The 21084-nt window shown below is 41.3% G+C and overlaps 1 protein-coding gene and 1 pseudogene across 1 annotated transcript in view; both read right to left on the reverse strand.

Annotated features, from left to right (window-relative positions):
• Positions 1 to 602, reverse strand: part of st6galnac3 (ST6 (alpha-N-acetyl-neuraminyl-2,3-beta-galactosyl-1,3)-N-acetylgalactosaminide alpha-2,6-sialyltransferase 3) — a 42572-nt gene extending 41970 nt beyond the window's left edge. The window contains exon 1 of the mRNA XM_034104739.2: positions 196 to 602. Coding sequence (XP_033960630.1) covers positions 196 to 554 — 359 coding nt within the window. The 5' untranslated portion in view covers positions 555 to 602. The remainder of the gene's footprint in view (positions 1 to 195) is intronic.
• Positions 603 to 19550: 18948 nt separating this feature from the next.
• LOC117462494 (alpha-N-acetylgalactosaminide alpha-2,6-sialyltransferase 3-like) overlaps positions 19551 to 21084 on the reverse strand; it is a 32534-nt pseudogene continuing 31000 nt past the window's right edge.

Below are 21084 nucleotides of genomic sequence, written 5' to 3' on the forward strand. Positions count from 1 at the left end.
ACTTTGAAGAGGCCTCATGAAAGGGAGGATTTGAGAAACGCAAAGCACAGAGCACACCATCAGCATCGATAAAGATGATATTATAGCAAAGAACTGGACGGTGAATGTCAAAGCACTAAGTGGTACATTTGTCCGAGAGAGGACTGTTGCAAAGCCAAAAAACAGGATCAAAGATATTAAGGAGATGTGACTCACCGGTCTTTTCCCGTCTCCTTCTTGAAGACCATGTCGCAGTAGTTCATCCTCTCGTCTGTGGTGACGTAGATGCGTGCATGCGGGTAGTTCTCGGCCGCCTGTCGCAGCATGTTGTACACGATGCCCTTCCCGTCCTTCCTCATGTTTCTCAGCGGCCCCCACACCACATAGACGGTGTCGTTGGCCTGTCCGAAGAAGTACTGAGACTTCTGCAGCAGCAGGGGGACGCTGGTGTGCGAGACCACTCTCAGCGTGGTGCGCTGGCCGACGTCAACTTCGAAACCCCGCGTGGGCGCGTTGTTCATCCGCCAGATGCACGGAGAGCGATCGATCTGCGCCCCGGCAGCCTGGCCCAACATCTGGCCGGAGCTGGACACGATGCTGCAGAGCTCACATTGCAGCTTCAGAGGCTGCGGGGGGACAAAAAGACCGTTACAACGATCCATCAGCATCAAGTCAAGACTCGAGTCATGTCTGACTTACTCTCAAGTGAATGGAGGCAAGGCAACGTCTATTCCACAGGTTAGAAGGAGTCAAGTCTTAGGGAAAGTTTAAGTCAAGTCTGAAGACAAAGTCAAGTAAAAGGAACGTATCGTCCAAACGGTTCCGTCGCGTTGAAGCTCAGCCCCACCTAGTGTCAGCAGAAAGTATTAAAAATAATGATTACAACAAAATGCAAAAAAAAAATATATATATATATAAAATATATTTTAAGATCGTGTTTAATCATCTGATTCGTCTGTACATTGCTGTTTTAGTCTGTGTTCTTCTAATTAGTGTCTACAGTGTGTGCCTATTGAGCTGTTTAGAGCCATGTGGGACAAAACCCGATCCTGCCCCTCCCTCTGACTGTCTAAGTGAACGGTGACTATAAAAACTACACTGCGCATGCTCAGAGTATTTTCCTATTTAATGTGTGTGGCAAAAAATAATGACCATAGGGGCAAAGTGCTGCCATCCCCACCATACGTCATCTCACATCATTCAGAGCTGATTGGCTGTAAGTACGTGTGCCGCGAAAAGTGTGGTGTGTGAAGAGGAGGAGAGAGAGCTGCAGTGAGGCGTCCTAAAACCAGGAAGTAAGCTGCGCATGGCTTCCCTCCACAAAAAAGCAACGAGATTTCTCCATAGGATTTTAGAAAATAGCTCAAAATAAGATCTGTGGGAAACGTAGCTGTTAGATAAATGTACGTTTTGTTCAGCCGGATAATATCCACATGTCTACCCTACTTTTATAATTTTCGAATCATAAATCTATCGATTAGATTTATGATTTATGATTAGATGACTTTTGAAACTACAAGAAGATAAGGAGGACTTTTACAAAAAAGTAAGATATTTTTGTCCAGAGGGATAGAAGGACTTCATCTTCAAGTCAAGGTAAGACCACCATTGTATTGAAAAAGGGATCTTACTAAGAGAGAACAATTCAATATTTAAATGATAAAATTACATTTGTTGGGTATCCTTCTGTTGAACTGTCTGTTAAAATTAATCTAATTTTAGGCTTTACACAGACTTAATAATGAAACATGGAGGACCTGTCTGTTGCCGCGACAACCAAGGCCACATAAGCAGGGCTGTGGAGCCACACAAAAAAGATAATGAGAAAAGAGACCAAAAAGAAACTGAACTGCAGTGCTTTATCCTTTTCTTAAATAGCTGGATAAAAAGTTATGTTGCTTTGATATAAACACTCCAACTTGCAAAACAAAAATAAAAGTTGAGGTAACTTCTGCTATTGGTAATGAAGTCATTTGTCTCCTGCAAAATGTTATTATCATTTTGCGCCTAGGACAAAGAAAATCTTTATTTCTGCTTTAAAGGAAATGGAAAAAAGTGATAACATTCTTAATAAATGTGCTGCTATTATGCCATTTCTACAAAGATAGGAGCCCCATTAGGACCTCGCCTGGCGTGACGATTGGATAAAGTACGGCTTCTGTATTTAATTTAACTTAAAGGTTATTTTGGTAATACAAAATGATAACCTCCGAGTTTACTTCTCGTCTTAACTGCTCTTGCCATTTTGATATGAATGCAATAAAAACATTAAAGTGAGGTTTTGGCAAGGGGCCTGTGTGATGAGAGGGCACTAAAATACATTTGGTAATTATTTATTTAAATCATTCATCCGTGTTTTACAGGCCTATATAATTTTATTTTACGTCCTAAGATTAACGTCATCATGCCCAGAACTAACATTGATTAAGTTAATTGAATGTGGGACCTCAGAGGTTACAGCAGTCTCACTGCGGCAAAGCAGAGCGGAGAAGCAGGGGACTCGTCTCATTTATCTTACTGTATACCTTTTAAATATATCTTATTATACTTTACTGGAGCGGGGGGATTTGTAATGAATCTTCAATAATAGCTCTTAGCTAAGCTTTGCCACGAGAGGGAAAGAGCTCTCTGAATCCAAACTGGGACATTTAACTAATTGAAGCTAATATGCTAGGTTTGTATTGATGAGATTAAACGTACTTAAAGTGAATGAATGCAAGAGAAAGTTAAAAGAAAAAGCGTTGTGTCGTGACGGAGCCCTGTTTGATCATTTGCTTAATGGAGGGTAACTGTAATTCCACTGGTTTGAATATAAATTGCATTTTTGCTGTAGTCTGGCCAAAGTTCTCTCTTGCACGTTCTACTTTTAATCAACAAACAGGAACGTTTTAGGAGCAAAAACAAATCTCACAATACAATGTATTCATTTATATTACGACTACTTGATGTATGCAACATATGCCTCTAACGCATTCAATTAATAATCACGTTAATTGGTAAACATTTTCATACAGAAGGTAATCATGTGACTTAATTTGAGGCTATTATTTTTCTTTTGAATGTAATAATAGGTTACAGTTTCCAAGGTAACGATGCAGCCATGAAAGCCCATCACCGGGGAAACTAGTGACTCCCGCATGGGGAGTGTGTCTGCGTGTGTGAGTAATAAAGGATAAATTGTAAATACTCATGTGTCTTGTAATTATAATGATATACTTGTTATTAATGTATCCGTGTGTGTACAGTACATCTGTAACAGAACAATGTATGTGCAATCGTGATAACAATTACGCTCATTTTCAGGTGTAGAAGTTTTAGGAGAAGATTTAGGACATGTTATAAGTCAGGTCTTCGGACAAGTTTGAGTCGAATCTTAGGAGAAGATAAATCCAGGTTAAGAAACAATTAAGTGAATGCAAGTTGGAAGTCAGGTCATAAATTAAGTTTCAAGCCAAGTCGAGTCTCAGGCCAAAGTCAATCAGAAAACGATCTGGTCTCAAGCCTCAGTTGAGCCACATTTATCTTTAGTGCGAGTCTCACATCAACGTATCGTCCAAACGGTTCCGTCGCGTTGAAGCTTGCCGGTGGGCGTGTCTGGGGCGCGACTAACAACCAATCACATTAATCTCCCGCCCCGGACACACAAGCACGCGGCTGGATTGTATATCAGTGTGTAGTGTCTCTACCGTGACATGTCTCCATGCTTTAATGTTCAAAAAGCTCCTTTTCTCGTACTTCTCTGTCTGAAACCAGAGCCCAGTCTGCTCTCATTGGTTAGCTGGCCGGCTCTGTTGCGATTGGTCAACCAATGTCACGCCCCTTTAGCCTAACAAGTGCAATGTGTTGGAGCACTAGCCAATAGAAGCGCAAGTGTTACAAAGTGATGTTAACAGCAAATGGTAAATGGACTGTACTTACAGTATACAGCGCTTTATCAAAACTTTACGACCCCTCAAAGCGCTTTACATACTACGAGTCATTCAGCCATTCACACACATTCACACTAGGGATCTAACATTCATACACATGCATGCCATCGGGAGAAACTCAGGGTCTTTCCCAAGGACACATCAACATGTTGACTGCGCGGGCTGGGATCAAACCCACACACTTCTGATTGAAAGACAAGCGCACTCCCTCTGAGCCACAGTCGCCCACATAGTTACATACAGTAGGTATTATTATTATAAGCAATTAAATAATCTTTAAATCCTTATAGGAGCTGTTTCTGTTGGAGTGTTACTGGCAGCAGTTAGTCCAGCAGCATAATCAAAACACTGGTTGTCATTAACCACAAACAAAGAGATGAATCAGGGCTGGTTCAAAGCGTGCATGGCTATAATCAAGAGGACAGAGACCCCCGCTGCACTTATCAACACGTCGTGGTGAATAGAGCAGACCACCTGCTTAGGATTCTCCACCAGAGCTACCTGCCATCGCTTTTTCTCTCATGTATGGATTCAGTCAGGGTTAAGACTCGATCTCTGCATCTGGGCTAGCTCTCCGTTTGCAGGGTGGTTGAGACACACATCAGTGCAGCCTTGAGCTGTCAGCGGCTCGTCCATCATCCCCCTCAGCCGGCTCATAACTCCATCACGCCCTCTCCGCACACACAGATTGGCTGAACTCTGTGGGGAACGCAGGCTGGCTAACTGCATGGCAGACACATGGTGAAAACCTGCCGCTAAGGAGCCCCTGAGCAAGGCATTTTACACACAACTGCTAGTAGAGATGCTCAGTGAGGGGTGAGGGTGTTCATTAATAAAACGGAAGTGAGATTACTCCTGCGTTCATTAAGCTTCATTTAGAAATAAAAAACCGGCTTCTGAGTAGTTCACAAATATAAAACGTTAGTTTCCGATGAACATGAATCACTTTATTAATGAAGAAGAGTGTAAAAAAGTAATCTAACGACTAGAAATCCTATTTTGATTTTGTTTATATGACTGGGTTCGAGCCAACACATCTCTGACCATTACTTCCTGTACATCAATAAAATATTATGGCTCTTCGTCCGCTCAGCTGTGATTCATGTTTCAGTTTCATGTTTACGATGGAGCTGTTTCAGTGCGCCATGCAGTAATCGTAAACAGGGGACACTTTTATAATCCCAATAACTTTGCCACGCTCGGATAAGTACAACATCTACTGAAAGCCTCAGATTTAAATGATGACTGAGTCGAAGATAAACTAGGTTATTTAAAAATAAATAAGAAGGCCTAATGCTGTGAACTCAGTCATCATTTAATTATAGCACCGGGGTGTGAAGTTAACCTTGACGTTGATTAAAATGCTCTAAACACAATTACTTAATTAATAGCAATAATGATTACATTAATGGGGCCGAGTCCCCGTACAACAGCTCCTCTTGGGGCACAAACATTATACTACAGGGCAGCGGTAAATAATTACATTCACATGCAGTACTGCACTTAAAGGTAGGGTAGGTAAGAATGGAGAAACCAGCTGGAGTGCGCTAGAAAATCTGCCACTTCCTTCAGACTTCCTCACAAGAGCCCCTCCTCCAACCCACACGAACACACACATGACCAATGAGGGCACGAGACAGGTTTGTGCACGAGATGGAAGGCTGACAGGCAGGTAGGCCATCCAGTTATCTGACCGGGCCGAGGCAGATTACTGGACTTGCTTTTTACAGCGCCACGGCTTCCACAGATGAAATATTTATATATGTCTCCAAAGACAAAGTAGTTTGAAGATTTTAAATGCGGAAATTATTCACATGACTTATTGAAGTTAATGTGAATAAGTTAATGCGGTCGTCTGTCAAGCAGAAAAGGTGGTGGGATGCTTAAGCAATAGCTCACGACAGGCCGTGGTATATGCTCATTATATCACAGCTAAGGGGCGTGGTTCGGCCCGACGCGAAGCGGAGGGTCGACAACCCCCTTAGCTGTGATATAATGAGCATATATCACGGCCTGAAGTGAGCTATTGCTTTTATAAAACGGTTACCAAGTGTGGCAATATGAAAAAAAATCTAAAAGCTTTCTTCCCTGAGACAGTCCTAGCACTTGGCACATTTAATAAAACCACAGCATGCGATCTCAGGCAATAACTACTTTCAATTCGCAGAGAGAGCAGGGAGCAGATATAAGATGGTAGTTTATCCAACATGGCCTTGTAAATGAAAAAGTACCAGTGACTGAGCCTCCGTACAGTAAGTGATGGCAAACCCGCCTTGGTATACAGGGTACAGTGATGCGTTAGTGCTTTACAATTTGTCAAACATCTCAGTGCGCTGTGATACACAGCATCTAACTTGCTCAGTAATGGGCAGGTGCATTCATATATAACAAATCACCAGAGTCCAGCACAGGTCAAAGGTCACAGAGCCTTTTCCTGGCCTCAAGCGAGAAGCAGGACTGTTCCTGTAGAAGAAACCTAGCCTCACCCTCAGCTTTTTAAGCAGGTTATTGACATGACATTTAAAAGTGAGACAATCATCAAGCCAGATACCCAGGTATTTGTAACAGGGAACCACTTCAAGTTGTATTCCTTGGGCAAGATACTTAACCGATGTCATGGCCAGCGGAGTGTGAGTGTGTGTGTGTTAGATCCTTGAACAGGTGGCAGCTTGCACGGCTGCCCCTGCCTGTGTGAACGGGAGAATCATGACTTGTATATGTAAAGCATGAGGCGTCGTAAAAGACTGGATAAAGTGCAACGCTTTCCCTTTACCAGATGTACCATTTGAAGAGTATTTCTTTTACCTAAAAAAGACCGACTACAGTCTATGCCATTTCACACAAAGGCACCCACTTTGGTAAATACCATCTAACACGTCGACACGACATTTTCATCATCCTAAAATGAATGTTGTGTTTAGTGTTAATTAAGACACGCAGGACACTAACATGCAGAACTAAGATTGTCAACAGTGTTAACATTAAGTGATAAACATCAGCATGTTTGCATGAAATTCACATTAATGTTCGCTAATGTTTCCTTTTCAAAGTGTCGTATCTCCACTTTACGTTTCCTGCACATATCCGTTTTCTTAGGGACAGATGATTTATGTTTTAATTTTGCATTCAGGTTTTACTTCTCTAACATTGTATTGATGTACGGCTGCAACCCACGATTGTTTTCATGATTTTAGTCAGTAAAACACCAAGTTGAGAATCCTTCTAATGTCCCGTGTCACTCTGATCACCAGGCCAGACAACACTTAGGACATACAATATTAACGAAGCAGCAAACCTTAGGTTGACAGTTTTTGCTTAGAAAATAGTTGGCAATTGCCTAAAAGACAAAACAAGAAAAATAACAATTATAGTTTTGTCATTAAATATATAATATTCTTGTTATTTCCAACGGTTCCGCCCTGATGTGTAACCTAGTGCATGTTTGAAGAGCTGCAGCTACATGTATATCATTTTCTAATAAGGGCCAACATTTCATCTTGTCCTTTCATCCCTTTTGACAATATAAGTCCTTTAAAGGACAAATATAACACTTATAAGGGGCATGAATATGCAAGAGACTCTCTCTGTGACAGCGTGCAGAGACATATCCTCAACTCAAACAGACACACCTTGCAGCCTTGTGTTAGGGGGCCATTTGATCTCTTTAGAGAGTTATCTTCAGAGGCCACAGAGGCATTCGATCTAATAAGGCTCATTAGGGGAGGCTAGGCGCCTACATGACCGGGGATGCAGGTGTTCAATCGGGTGCAGCGAAGCAGAACAGAAAGGAATGCATTACTGCTTTTGTGGCCGCGGGCTAACCATCATGTCTACCTGCCTCACTGCCCAGCCGCCAGAATAACTGAGCTGAATGTGATTCTGTACGCTAACACTGGGTAGAAGAGACTTTATTCAAATAAGCCAGAGAGCAGACAGCGTGCTAAACGAGGGTCTGACAAAATTGTACGGTCTTATTTGAAGTCCTTGCAGCCTTGGAAAAATGGTCTGTTAAATACATTTTAATGTAATACAGTATGATGTACTATGAAATATATATATATTGCTTTAAAAAATAGATTTTTCTCACATAATTGCGGAGATCGTTGTTGAATTAGATGAGCTTTATTCAATGGTCCAGACGACATACAAACAGGAGGACACATTTCTTCGCTTCCTAGTCAAATAAAGTTTCAACAGGAACATAAAGAACACGGTCAAAGCCTCATCACCATCAGCTGTGTCCTATCAACCTACCATATATAGGATATAGCCGTGCACGTGATACTGACGCACATATCAGAACAAATAAGTAATACATTTTAAACCATAGTGTGACTCACAAAAATACCTGATACCTGTTCAGGTAACACTTAAAGACTTTGTTATGGAACGCAAAGCAGAGTAGGGGGCTAGTACACCCTCCTGAGGGTCCGATTGTGGATGTCATGCGAGCAAAACATGGTGAAAACAATCAGTCTAAATGAACAATCGGGACGGAAATGTTCGGATTTCCAACGGGAGGTTCTGTGAATAAATAAAAAATCAAGAACCGAAATAATTGAACTATTCATATCTTAGACTGCACTGTAACTTTTAATGTTTATTTTATTAGCTTTTCTTTTTAATGACTGTTTTTAAATGCCTTTGTCTGAATGTCTTTCATTTTTGTAAAGCACCTTGAATTGCCATATAAATAAATTGCCTTGCCTTGCCTTGCTAATCAAGAGTGTAATCTAATTGATATTATTATTAAGCTTAACATTCAGACAATAATAACAAAAGGAAAATGGCTCTAACAGTCTCAGTATACCTGTATTTCTCCTTTTTCTGAAAAGCTGCTTTTAAGCGCCTTCAAGCTCACCTTCAAAGAAAGACCCACTCTAATTGGTCAGCCAGTCTTCCCAGGGTTTTTGCTATTTTGTACACGTCTCCATTGATTGAGCTTTCTCAGTAATTATACGTCAGCACCCACACCTTCATTATAATCAAATAAAGATGGAAATATATCTTTTAAGTTGGTAGATGTAAGACTGACTGTGTGCTGTTAATTTATATATAACCACAACACTAGATGTATAATAAATGACTTTTACCTCCAGCTGCCACAGCTAATGTTCATTCTTTCATTTAAGTGGTAACACACAGTGACAAGAGGGCCAACACACAAAGTAACAGAACCGGAGTAGTTACAGCCAGGTCACTTCTGTTCCTTCTGGTCTCATTACTGAGCAGGACAGCAGAGGAGTGAAGTCGCTGTAGCGTTTCATTGAAATGGACCAGATAATTGAACCTTCCTTGAAGTTGCTTTGTGTTTGTTTTCACTATTAATAATCTCCTCCAGCATTAGACTTTGCTAGTGAGAAACACAAGAACCTAACCAATCACAGCGCGTCAGATAATGTGTGTGCAGGCTTCAAAGCTAAGCCGTAACCCCCTAACGCTCAACCGTAAGCCCCCGTATCAACCAACATCAGCGCCCAGCCGCACTAAAGCTCCTGTGGGTGAACGAGGGAGCAACAATCTCCAGTGGTTAATCCTCCAGGAGAGAGAGGCTGATGCAGCAGAATATGAATGCAGACGGTTCGGTGATGTATTAGATGTTCAAACAATCACACTCAGGTGTAGTGTTCACTGTCCGCGTACAAAAGAGTGGTGATAAGAAGATAATGGTGCATGGAACTAGCGATATAGGACAGTGTACGTTTTCCATCAGAAGTGGAAAAGTAGTAAGATACTTTATTTATTTGAAAGAAGTTCTACTGTACCATAGTGTTTTAAATACTAGTTGAAGTCAGGCATTCAAAAGTTAAATTCATTAAAAGTACACAATTATGAGCTTTTTCTGTTGATTTAAAAAGTTGTATCTTAATCTATATCATTGCATTAAATAGTGTTGATTATTATACGTACTTTTAATATTTTATGTTATAATTCAGTCAAGTTTTTTTTTATATATTTGTTTTATTATTTTCTAATTCAAGCAATAATATAAAACGGAGACAAAAGGGACAATATTGGCTAATAAAATGTAATGGATTAGAAGTAAAAGAAAAAGCAGCTAATGGGAATACCTATACCTCAAAAATGAGTAACTTTCTGTTTCCACTACTGAATGATGACTTGTATTTTTTTCTATACAAATGCATACAGAATACAGAGTGTTGACATTGCAAATAGAAATAAAATGTCCCTCCGCCTCTGATATTCCTGCTCTCATTGGCTGCTCAGAGTGTCGTCACATCACGAGGGGGCGTGTGGCGTAGGTGTTCGGATCAGGGTCACTCACAGGCAAGCCCGCCTTAACCTGCCATCAGGCCCTGGAGCTGATGGCAGGTTAAGGCGTTTTGTAGGCCCCCTATTTAAACAACAAATCAAAGTCATTTATAGCGTTTGGATTACTGGTCTGGGGGAAGCGAGTGTGTGTGTGTATACGTGTGTGTGTTTGTGTATTTTTGCGTTTGTGTGTATTGTGTTTGTTTCCCGGGGAAAAACCCTCCCGAGAAACACCGGCTGTTGTTACGCCTGCTGTGACGTTAAATTACTCCTGTTCTCCGCTTGTAATTATGCCGAAGCTTCAAAGCTGTATTTATCATCTGAATTTGCCGAAACAAGTTTAATATTCTGAAAACCAAGACTTTGTTTATTTGAAATCAGATGAAAACAAACTGTAACGGACCCTGCCGTGTTATCTATGATTACTATACGCCTTACATTCATAATTTCAGCGGAGGGAGGGGAACAGCAGAACAGCAGAGTGGCGAGGGAGAGCTGTCTTCTTCCCTTTACAAGCTTCAAAAATGTATTTATGGTGGTATTTTGGAAATAAAAGTGTCATATTCTGAAAGCCAAGACTTTGTTTATTTAAAAAAATATTAAAACATCCGGGGAAAAAAAAAATTGGAATTATATATTTGTATTGGCCCATGATAGGCCCCCAATCTCCGTAGGCCCCTAGGCTTCAGCCCAGGTCAGCCCGTGCATTAAGGCGGCCCTGCTCACAGGTACCAAACCCCACTGCAGTCAGCATGTCGTTGTGTCCCTGAAGACACTTCACCCCAAATTGCTCCCGTGGGGATTGCCCACAGTACTGAGTATGTAAGTCGCTTTGCATAAAAGCGTCTAACAAGTAACGTGTAATGTAATGTAATGAGGACACAACTGAAAATGGACTCTAAGGAAGGCTGCACTTTGCCTTCAGCTGACAGTTTGCTTCTCTCCCTTCGACTGAAGCCTAATTTCTCTCAGACCAGGTCAAACGCACACAGAAACTGACGAGGATCCTCTCTTTCTCTGGGACGAGGAATCGACCATCTGACCTGACGAACCGCCTCCCAGAGCGCAGCGCTATTTGTGTTTCAGGGTTTCCGTCGGCTTCATTTAATAAGATAATTTCACGGCAATTACAAGCTTTCACCACAAATGTAATATCATTTCACGCTTGCTCAGTGACAAATTCTTGTTTCTGGATGGAGAGCAGCGCGCTCAGTGCAGATTCTATACAGCGGGGATCGAGGCTTCATGTGGAGAAAACACAATGAATCCTCCCGCTCGCTTGCTTTTCTCTTTAAACGGCTCGGCGTGATAAGCATGAAATTAAAGTTCTGTGGTTTTCTGCTGCCAACGTTGTGTTTCAATCTCCCAGGTTTCTTCTTCTTCTCTTGATATCTCCAATACACAAAGCAATTATAGATTCAGTCACGTAGGTCGGACGCAGCATGTAAACAAAGTCTGAGCACTGGCGGAGAGTCGTTTGACATTGAAACCGGAAACAAAGTGCAGCTCTTTCTGTCACATTCCTCCACTTTCTGTTCGACTTCCTCAAGGTCAATCAGCAATTCTCAGATGGTTCGTGTAAAAAAACATTTCATGTAATTTCTTTCAAATATAAAAAAAGCACAAAAGATAATAATTCAATCTGTTGAGTGAAACCGGATTCAGTGATTTTCTCAGTAATCTCTCTGCGATATGACCAACATCGAGATGGTATAACTTGCGAAAGAGTGAGTGAAGCGAGCCAAGCTGAACAGGCTGATCCAAAATATCAGGGAAGACATTTTTGGAAGCATTTCAGATTCAACAGCACACATGAAAGAGTAAGGCTGGTTGTGAATAATCAGATGCTGGCTGATAAAATAAACAGCCTACAAAGACATTGACAATAAAGCTTTCACCTGAACTCACCTAAATATTTGTGATTTCAATCTCTACTAAAACGCATCTGCAGTAGTGAAAAAAGTAATCAGATCTCAAACGTAAGTAAAGTATAGATGTACAGCTCTCTACTTATACTCCTGTTAAAATTCTTAATACAAGATTTAACTTGGAAAAAAATACAAAAAGGTATTAAAGCAGAATGTTATTAAAGTAAAAGCACTTGTTGGGTGGAAATTTAAGGTCCTTTTCAGAGAGCTAAAATCGTATGTTAAAGGTGGGGTAGATAAGTTTCAGAAACCGTCTCGAGATACACTTTTTGTTATATTCCATGGAATGCTCTTAACATCCTGATAGCAATGAATATCTGAAGTGCTTTGACAAAAATCCATAAAAAAATGTCCTCTGTAGAAGCCGTAGCGCTGTAAAAAGTACAACCACTCGATTGGATGGCCTACCTGCCTGTCAGCCTTCCATCGGGGCACAAACTTATCTCGTGCCCTCATTGGTCATGTGCGCGTTGGTGTGTGTTGGAGGAGGGGCTCTGTGAGGAAGTGGCAGATTTTCTCCGGTTGTGTATTTTCAAATTCTAGCGATCTCGAGCCGGTTTCTCAAACTTACCTACCCCACCTTTAATGTAATAGTTTAATTTGGAGCACATTGTCAAATCTATAAAATCATGTTTCTTGTTTGTTTTACTGACTCCAGCTGTCAGAGTAATGTACTGACTGAGCCTGTAAGTACGATATTTGCCTTCGAAATTAAGTGAAATAGAAATATCAAAATCATTTACGCAATAAAGTTCAAACTACCTCAGCAGCATTATACTCAAGCACAGTACGGGAGCATATGATGGTTCATTTACACCACTTGACAACTGAGATTTCTCTGAGTAATGTTTGACAATACGTGTGTGAGTGTATGGACTGATATCTATCCTACATTTTATTGAGGTTAGGGGAAAGAAATATTTATCTTAAAATCTGGTGAAGACACATAACAGGTTTAAGTCATGTCTGTTTTCTTCAAACTTAAAATAAAATAAACGTTCGACTCTAAACCAAAGCATGCTGCAAAATCAATAAAATGCAGATTGTTTTTCTTTGGAACTTAATTTAAGGAGTTGAATGAACCCTCGGCAGCACCTCCTGTCAGCTCAGTAACAACAACTCACTTTAATAGATTTCTCTTAAAGGTCTAGAATAAATCCAATTATACATTTTAAATGAATATCTATTTATGTTAAGTTACAAGTTATAGTGTTTTTAAACTTAGAGCGCCATGTCCGATATTTGTCAGGATGTGCAAATGTATTTATTTCTGGTCCGTCAAGGTATTAAGAATTTCAGTCAGTCCAATAAATATACCATGGGAAAAGTTCTTTAAAATACAGGAACCAAAGAGCCGAAACTTGTAAACTGATCAGGAGTAGCGAATACGTTGTTTCTGCTTTAACAGAAGTGAGTTTTAATTCCTAAAGATGTTGTCCGTTTTAAAGCAGAAAATACTCCCTTCACTAATTCAGCCTTTGTTTTTTAGATCCGTCACATGAATTTGGCAAAGAGCTTTTTCCCTTTCACAAACATTGAGCCGAATCTCTCAGACCGTCATTATAACGCTGAGTGGCTGTTGAACTGAATGGTGTTTCATTTCAACTATTTTAGGATGAATGCACGCTAACTGCCAGAAGTACTTACGCTCATATGAAGTGGACGGCTCGGAGATTATGAAGCATGATTACACAGCCGTGACATTCAGGCTAATAGAAACAGATTACAAATGAAATCGCCTCATATTTGGAGGCCAATGAGAGTGGAGAACCTGCACTTAAAGGTGGGGTCGCTGATTTTGAAGAAACCGGCTGGAGTGCGCTAGAATTTGAAAATACACAGCTGGAAGAAATCTGCCCCTTCCTCACAGAGCCCCTCCTCCAACACACAGGAACACGCACATGACCAATGAGGGCACGAGATCAGTTTGTGCCCCGATGGAAGGCTGACAGGCAGGTAGGCCATCCAGTTACTTTAGCCGGGCCGGCTCAGATTATTGGTCGTACTTTTTACAGCGCCACGGCTTCCACAGGTGACGTTTTTATGTATTTATTGTCAAAGCATTTAATATATTCATTGCTATCGGGATGTTAAGAGCATTCCATGGAATATAACAAATAGTGTATCTCGAGCCGGTTTCTCAAACTTACCTACCCCACCTTTAAGTTCATCGAGGATCAAAATGACTCACACCTTGTGAGGAATTACATATCAAAATACATTTTTGTTATTTTGCATCAGTATCTTATTTTAACCTGAGGCGCTCGCGAGCCCTTTAAAGATCAATGGTGCTTCTGTGCCCTTTCTCTGGCCACTGAATAACCTCTATTCGGCTTTTATTGCTCAAATGTTAAGATTGGTCACATTTCTTTGATTTTATCCTGTTTTTATTGTCCCTAAGTTAAACGTTTTCAGTTTACAACCACAGCAAGAGACTTTTTAACTAAATAATTCCTTCAAAACCTTTTACAGATTTTACTGTTACATTCAAGGCTGTTGAGTTAATTTTCGAGCCAGAAGGGATACTATAATATTGTACATTTCAACAAGTTATCCAATTTCATGCTGGATGGGCATCAGAGGGACAAGGGGTAATATAACCTGCAGTACACAGGAATACATGAGCTATGACTAAATGGCACCTGAATTAAAGGTCACCTGTAGAGTTTGTGACATAAAGTCACATCTTTGCATGTTTGATGAGGGTACTCATTATATATGCACTCAAGCAGGGACAGGGGAGACGTGACGAACTGCAGATACATTTGTGAATGTTCAGCGGATGTTGGTTTGTCTTAACGATTTAGCGTTTGGATCAGCTGCATAATGTCTTCTTTTATCTGCTGTGCTTGTTTTACAGAACAGGAGGCTCCACTTTAAAGTTTGCACATTAAAAAACAAGTAATTTCATGCTCCGTGAGTTGCCATGAAAAGCCAACTGGAGACGACAAAAGAAAATTAGCTTTATCTCAAAACAACACCTGCATTCCTTCTGGAATCTAAAGGTCACCTGCGGAGTCTTGTGATCGTAAGAAATGCTAAATCAGCAGATCTCCGTGTTGCTTGAATCTTGTTTTCTGTAATGCAAATACGGACTACATGACAGGAATACTTTGTTACAAAGCCCTGTATTAAATTGTGTATTAGCTATTTAATTATATTCATGGAAATGTACCTTAAGTTTTGATTAGTGGAAGTTGAAAATCCCTCTAAAGTCTCATTTTAACCATTTTATACAGAACAATTGTTTTTTTTCTATTTTGAATCTATTTGATGATTATTTTCTGTCTTTTCAGGTAAGCTTTGTAACATCCTTCTGTTTCAGGCGAACTCAATGAAACAATAACAAACCCGATTGTAAACTATGCAGATTTTAAAACCATAAAGTGCCTAAGGTATAAAACACGCTGGATGGTTAAAGCTGCATTCAGGTAATTGACTGGTATAAATACACACTGACGAAGAAACATGTTGGTTTCCAATTAAAAAATAAATTGTTGTCCTAAAGGAATGAGCCGGTTCCTATAGTATAAATGAAAACTGCACACCATCAGCAGCAGAGGGAGAGTGTCCACAATTAGAGGAAACAAACTACACATCCTCCACAAAGTGTGAAAAAGCAGCAGCTGGAAGCAGAGGGTCAGGCAGGCCCAGGTGGCAGCCGTGCTGATAAAGTGACATTGTGATTTAAGTGCGGTGTCGTTGTAAGGTCTGTTATCTGCCGCCGCTAACAGGGCCGCGGAGATACGGTCCCGACGCCAGCGACTGCAGCGCGGGAGGGGAGCGCTGGATAATGGATAGCTTCGGCCGAGCAACTTCCAGCCGCACTGCGCAATCACATGAATCATGAGTTTAAACTGCTGTCAGATACGCTCACATCCAGGGCTGTGTGGTCACTCTTTTATTGTCTTTTTCCTCAGAGTGATTTTTTTTTATTTCTCTTTTAGCCGTAGCCTAGAAGAGAGAAGGACGGGAGCGAGAAATGTCCCTGGAAGTCAACATGATGATGGGGCTCAGAGTGAAAGAGGGATATCTTGATGGACTCAGCTGTCTCTTTGTTTGTTCATCGTGTGTATGAAATGAGGTTTGATCTATGGGTTTTCAACAATTGGACGTGTAATACTTCAGTGAACACCTCCTCCAGATGTATCTACTTCCGCTACATCCCTTAAAGGAACTCACTAGACATTATTTATTTTTAAGCAGTTTTCTATACATTCTTAAAATGTTCTTTTTAATCCAAATGTAGCGCCTACAAAAAAGGTTTGGGAAGAAAATCGCATTTTTTTTCCTACTATTTTCTTACCAGTGAGATAGAAAGCATTAATCTTTAAGAAAAACACTTTTTTATACGATATACAATAAAAAATGCAGTTTATTTGATGGTGCATGTATTCTTTCATTTCTTGTTTAAATATTAAGTACAATTATTTGGATTTGCATACTACAGTACAGTAACAGTGAGTGTATACTATAAAAACTAGGGCTGTCAAGTTAACGCGTTTACACTAGTTATTTTAACGCGATTAACGCATGTGTATTTTTTTTCCTCGGCCGCCCCGTAGTTTCAGAGCGCATCGAGTTTAAAATACCATCTACAAGCTGATGCTGACAGCCCCGCTCCTGCCGCCCGCTTGTGGCAGAGACCACACTTCCACGCTCACCGGCAGGCCACCGACTGGCTATCGAGAGAGACCGGGAGGAGGACCGGGAGGGTGTGTGTATGTGTGGCGCGAGCGAGCGAGAGAGACCTTACGTGCATTGTTGTTGTTAGCATCTGGTGCTAGCTAGCTGCGCTAACGGATATAAGGAGCTGTTTAAATGAAAACAGAGGAGCGACATTTCGCCACAACTGCGCCGAGCACTTGACTTGATGCAGGAAGCCAGACAGCGGGACATTGTACGAGAAGTCAGCACACTCAGCACGGATACATGAACATGATTGCAGCGTTCCAGGTAAGCTCCCGTTCGAGCATATACCTTGAGTTGCACATATCTCACACACACACACACACACACACACACACACCACACACAACACACACACACACACACACACAACACAACACACCACACACACACACACACACACACACACACAACACACACACACACACACACACACACACACACACACATACCACACACCATTTGTATTGTATTATGTTATGAGAGAGGTTCCAGGTTGTTGTGTTTAATATTCATGAGAATATGTCATTGTTCAAATGATAATAAACATAGCATAAAGCATATTGTCCACTCATATGTTGATAAGAGTATTAAAAACTTGAAAAATATCCCTCTAAGGTACATTTAGAACAGATCAAAAATGTGCGATTAATTGCGGCTAAAAAAAACACAACATACTCAAAGTCTGCTTAGAAATAGTGTGCAATGTGGTTGTTTGCTAGTTTCGTCTTGGAACTCCAGCACTTCAGATCATCATAACTCAATAACGTCCTTGCCGTTTAATATCCTCAGCTCTGTCCAGAAATGGCCCGATATATATTTTTTGTATCTGGTTTCAAATTACAGGCTGAGAGATGGTCACTCGGTTGACTGGAGGGTCAGTCAGCCGGCGCTGGTTTCTGCTGGATCAGCAAGTTCAAGATGAGGCGGCGCGTCTCCTCGGCTGCTCGCGGCATCTGGATAATTAGAGATGTGTTCGATCACTGCTCCATCTCTTCCAAGCTGGTGATTATCTTCCCCCACCGGGAAGCGGAGAAGTGACAGTAAGCCAATGAACACACACACACACAATAATGGACCGCCTCGCTGCACATTATCCGCTTATTACACGACCGCATGCCGAATAAACCAATGGCTTTACTCCCATAGAAATAGAAAACGATTTAATTGACTTCAAAATGATCGTATCGCTTCTCTTACTTAACACAAGTTGTCTTAGAACAAGTTTAAATCAAGTGTTTAAGACAAGTTTAAGTCAGGTCGAAGGACAAGTGTAGGTCAGTGTTAAGACAACTTTAAATCAAGTCTAAGAAAAACTATTAACAAGTCAGTTTCTTATCAACTTAAACAATCAAATGAACTTTTGTATGGATGAGGAGAAAAAATAGATTGACCCGGTTTAGTTTTTAGACATTGTGAGAGCATATATATGGACTTCAAACAACTCATTTGCATGTCTATGAGGATCTTAAAGAGTCGTAGTTTATTTCTGGAATAATGCCATATCCAATAAGCTCAACATAAAAGCGGCTACTCCCTTCACTCCCACTGGATGCAGTACATTAAGTAGACAATGTTATTGTGTCTTTCATGCTAATATAAAAGCAGTAACCATGGACACCAATTAATTTTAAATACAGGAATATGTGGAGCCAATTTCAGACGAATATAAACACAACATACAGGCAGGGAAGCAGCTTGTCACGTTGTCATTAGATGCGTTTCATTGTTCACACCTCGAGTTTCTCTCTCTGTAACCAATCAGTAAACGATTGAAGCCCTGCATCTCACCCAGGAGCATTATGTCCAGTAATGAGATTCTTCTCCCGGAGCTCTGCTCCCTAATCCCACGTTTCCATCTGTGCTTCGTGGACCCGAGAACAGCTGAGCCAGGCTGAACACGGACGCTCGACATGAAATTCAGTGTTTACACCCTGCCATCCTGAATAAGAGTGAGACAATGAAGCTGGAATGGACTGGATTCTACGCCTATTACGGAACATGTTAATCCTCTTAAGAAGTTAAGAGAGGTCTTGATGACATGAGGAGAGGCAGGGGTTGTAGAGCTCTGTGGAAATGAGCAGAGGCGAGTCTGAGAAATGAGGTTGGGTCCTGAACAATAGCGAGGCTGGAGCCTGAATCTCGTAGTCATTAACCTGCAGTTCTCTTCGGGACTTGCAGGAGAAAGGAGTTGCTGCGTGGGTTAGTCTTTAAATTACAGAGTGCAATTTTAACACATGTTGTTGCCAACAAACACTTTTCCAACTTCCCAGGTCACAGAGCTGTAGCTTGGATAATTTTACAGTTTTTGCAAATTCAAATGTGCCAAAATGCTGTCAGTGAAGTTGTGAGGCCGGCTGCACTCAGGGGGCTTAGAAACACTGCCAGAATCCTGCCACCATCATGAACAACAGCACGTTTCCCCACACCGGCATCTGGCTGACGGTATATACCATAGGCTGTCCCACGCTTCTGAGGCTCATCGTAAAAAGCCTTGAGTTGGAAAACGGCCTCTGGTTGCCGCGTTAAGCCTCTTCAGAGGGAAAAGTACGGTAATTCACTTTGAAGAGGCCTCATGAAAGGGAGGATTTTGAGAAACGCAAAGCACAGAGAGCACACCATCAGCATCGATCAAGATGATATTATAGCAAAGAACTGGGACGGTGAATGTCAAAGCACTAAGTGGTACATTTGTCCGAGAGAGGACTGTTGCAAGCCAAAAAACAGGATCAAAGATATTAAGAGATGTGACTCACCGGTCTTTTCCCGTCTCCTTCTTGAAGACATGTCGCAGTAGTTCATCCTCTCGTCTGTGGTGACGTAGATGCGTGCATGGCGGGTAGTTTCTCGGCCGCCTGTCCGCAGCATGTTGTACACGATGCCCTTCCCGTCCTTCCTCATGTTTCTCAGCGGCCCCCACACCACATAGACGGTGTCCGTTGGCCTGTCGAAGAAGTACTGAGACTTCTGCAGCAGCAGGGGGACGCTGGTGTGCGAGACCACTCTCAGCGTGGTGCGCTGGCCGACGTCAACTTCGAAACCCCCGCGTGGGCGCGTTGTTCATCCGCCAGAATGCACGGAGAGCGATCGATCTGCGCCCCGGCAGCCTGGCCCAACATCTGGCCGGAGCTGGACACGATGCTGCAGAGCTCACATTGCAGCTTCAGAGGCTGCGGGGGGACAAAAGACCGTTACAACGATCCATCAGCATCAAGTCAAGACTCGAGTCATGTCTGACTTACTCTCAAGTGAATGGAGGCAAGGCAACGTCTATTCCACAGGTTAGAAGGAGTCAAGTCTTAGGGAAAGTTTAAGTCAAGTCTGAAGACAAAGTCCAAGTATAAAGGAACGTATCGTCCAAACGGTTCCGTCGCGTTGAAGCTCAGCCCACCTAGTGTCAGCAGAAAGTATTAAAAATAATGATTACAACAAAATGCAAAAAAAAATATATATATATATAAAATAATATTTTAAGATCGTGGTTAATCATCTGATTCGTCTGTACATTGCTGTTTAGTCTGTGTTCTTCTAATTAGTGTCTACAGTGTGTGCCTATTGAGCTGTTTAGAGCCATGTGGGACAAAACCCTGATCCTGCCCCTCCCTCTGACTGTCTAAGTGAACGGTTTGACTATAAAAACTACACTGCGCATGCTCAGAGTATTGTCCTATTTAATGTGTGTGGCAAAAAATAATGACCATAGGGGCAAAGTGCTGCCATCCCCACCATACTTCATCTCACATCATTCAGAGCTGATTGGCTGTAAGTACGTGTGCCGCGAAAGTGTGGTGTGTGAAGAGGAGGAGAGAGAGAGCTGCAGTGAGGCGTCCTAAAACCAGGAAGTAAGCTGCGCATGGCTTCCCTCCACAAAAAAGCAACGAGATTTCTCCATAGGATTTTAGAAAATAGCTCAAAATAAGATCTGTGGGAAACGTAGCTGTTAGATAAATGTACGTTTTGTTCAGCCGGATAATATCCACATGTCTACCCTACTTTATAATTTCGAATCATAAATCTATCGATTAGATTTATGATTTATGATTAGATGACTTTTGAAACTACAAGAAGATAAGGAGGACTTTTACAAAAAAGTAAGATATTTTTGTCCAGAGGGATAGAAGGACTTCATCTTCAAGTCAAGGTAAGACCACCATTGTAATTGAAAAAGGGATCTTACTAAGAGAGAACAATTCAATATTTAAATGATAAAATTACATTTGTTGGGTATCCTTCTGTTGAACTGTCTGTTAAAATTAATCTAATTTTAGGCTTTACACAGACTTAAT

Source organism: Pseudochaenichthys georgianus, chromosome 17 (genome assembly GCF_902827115.2).
Source record: "Pseudochaenichthys georgianus chromosome 17, fPseGeo1.2, whole genome shotgun sequence".
Lineage (NCBI taxonomy): Eukaryota > Metazoa > Chordata > Actinopteri > Perciformes > Channichthyidae > Pseudochaenichthys > Pseudochaenichthys georgianus.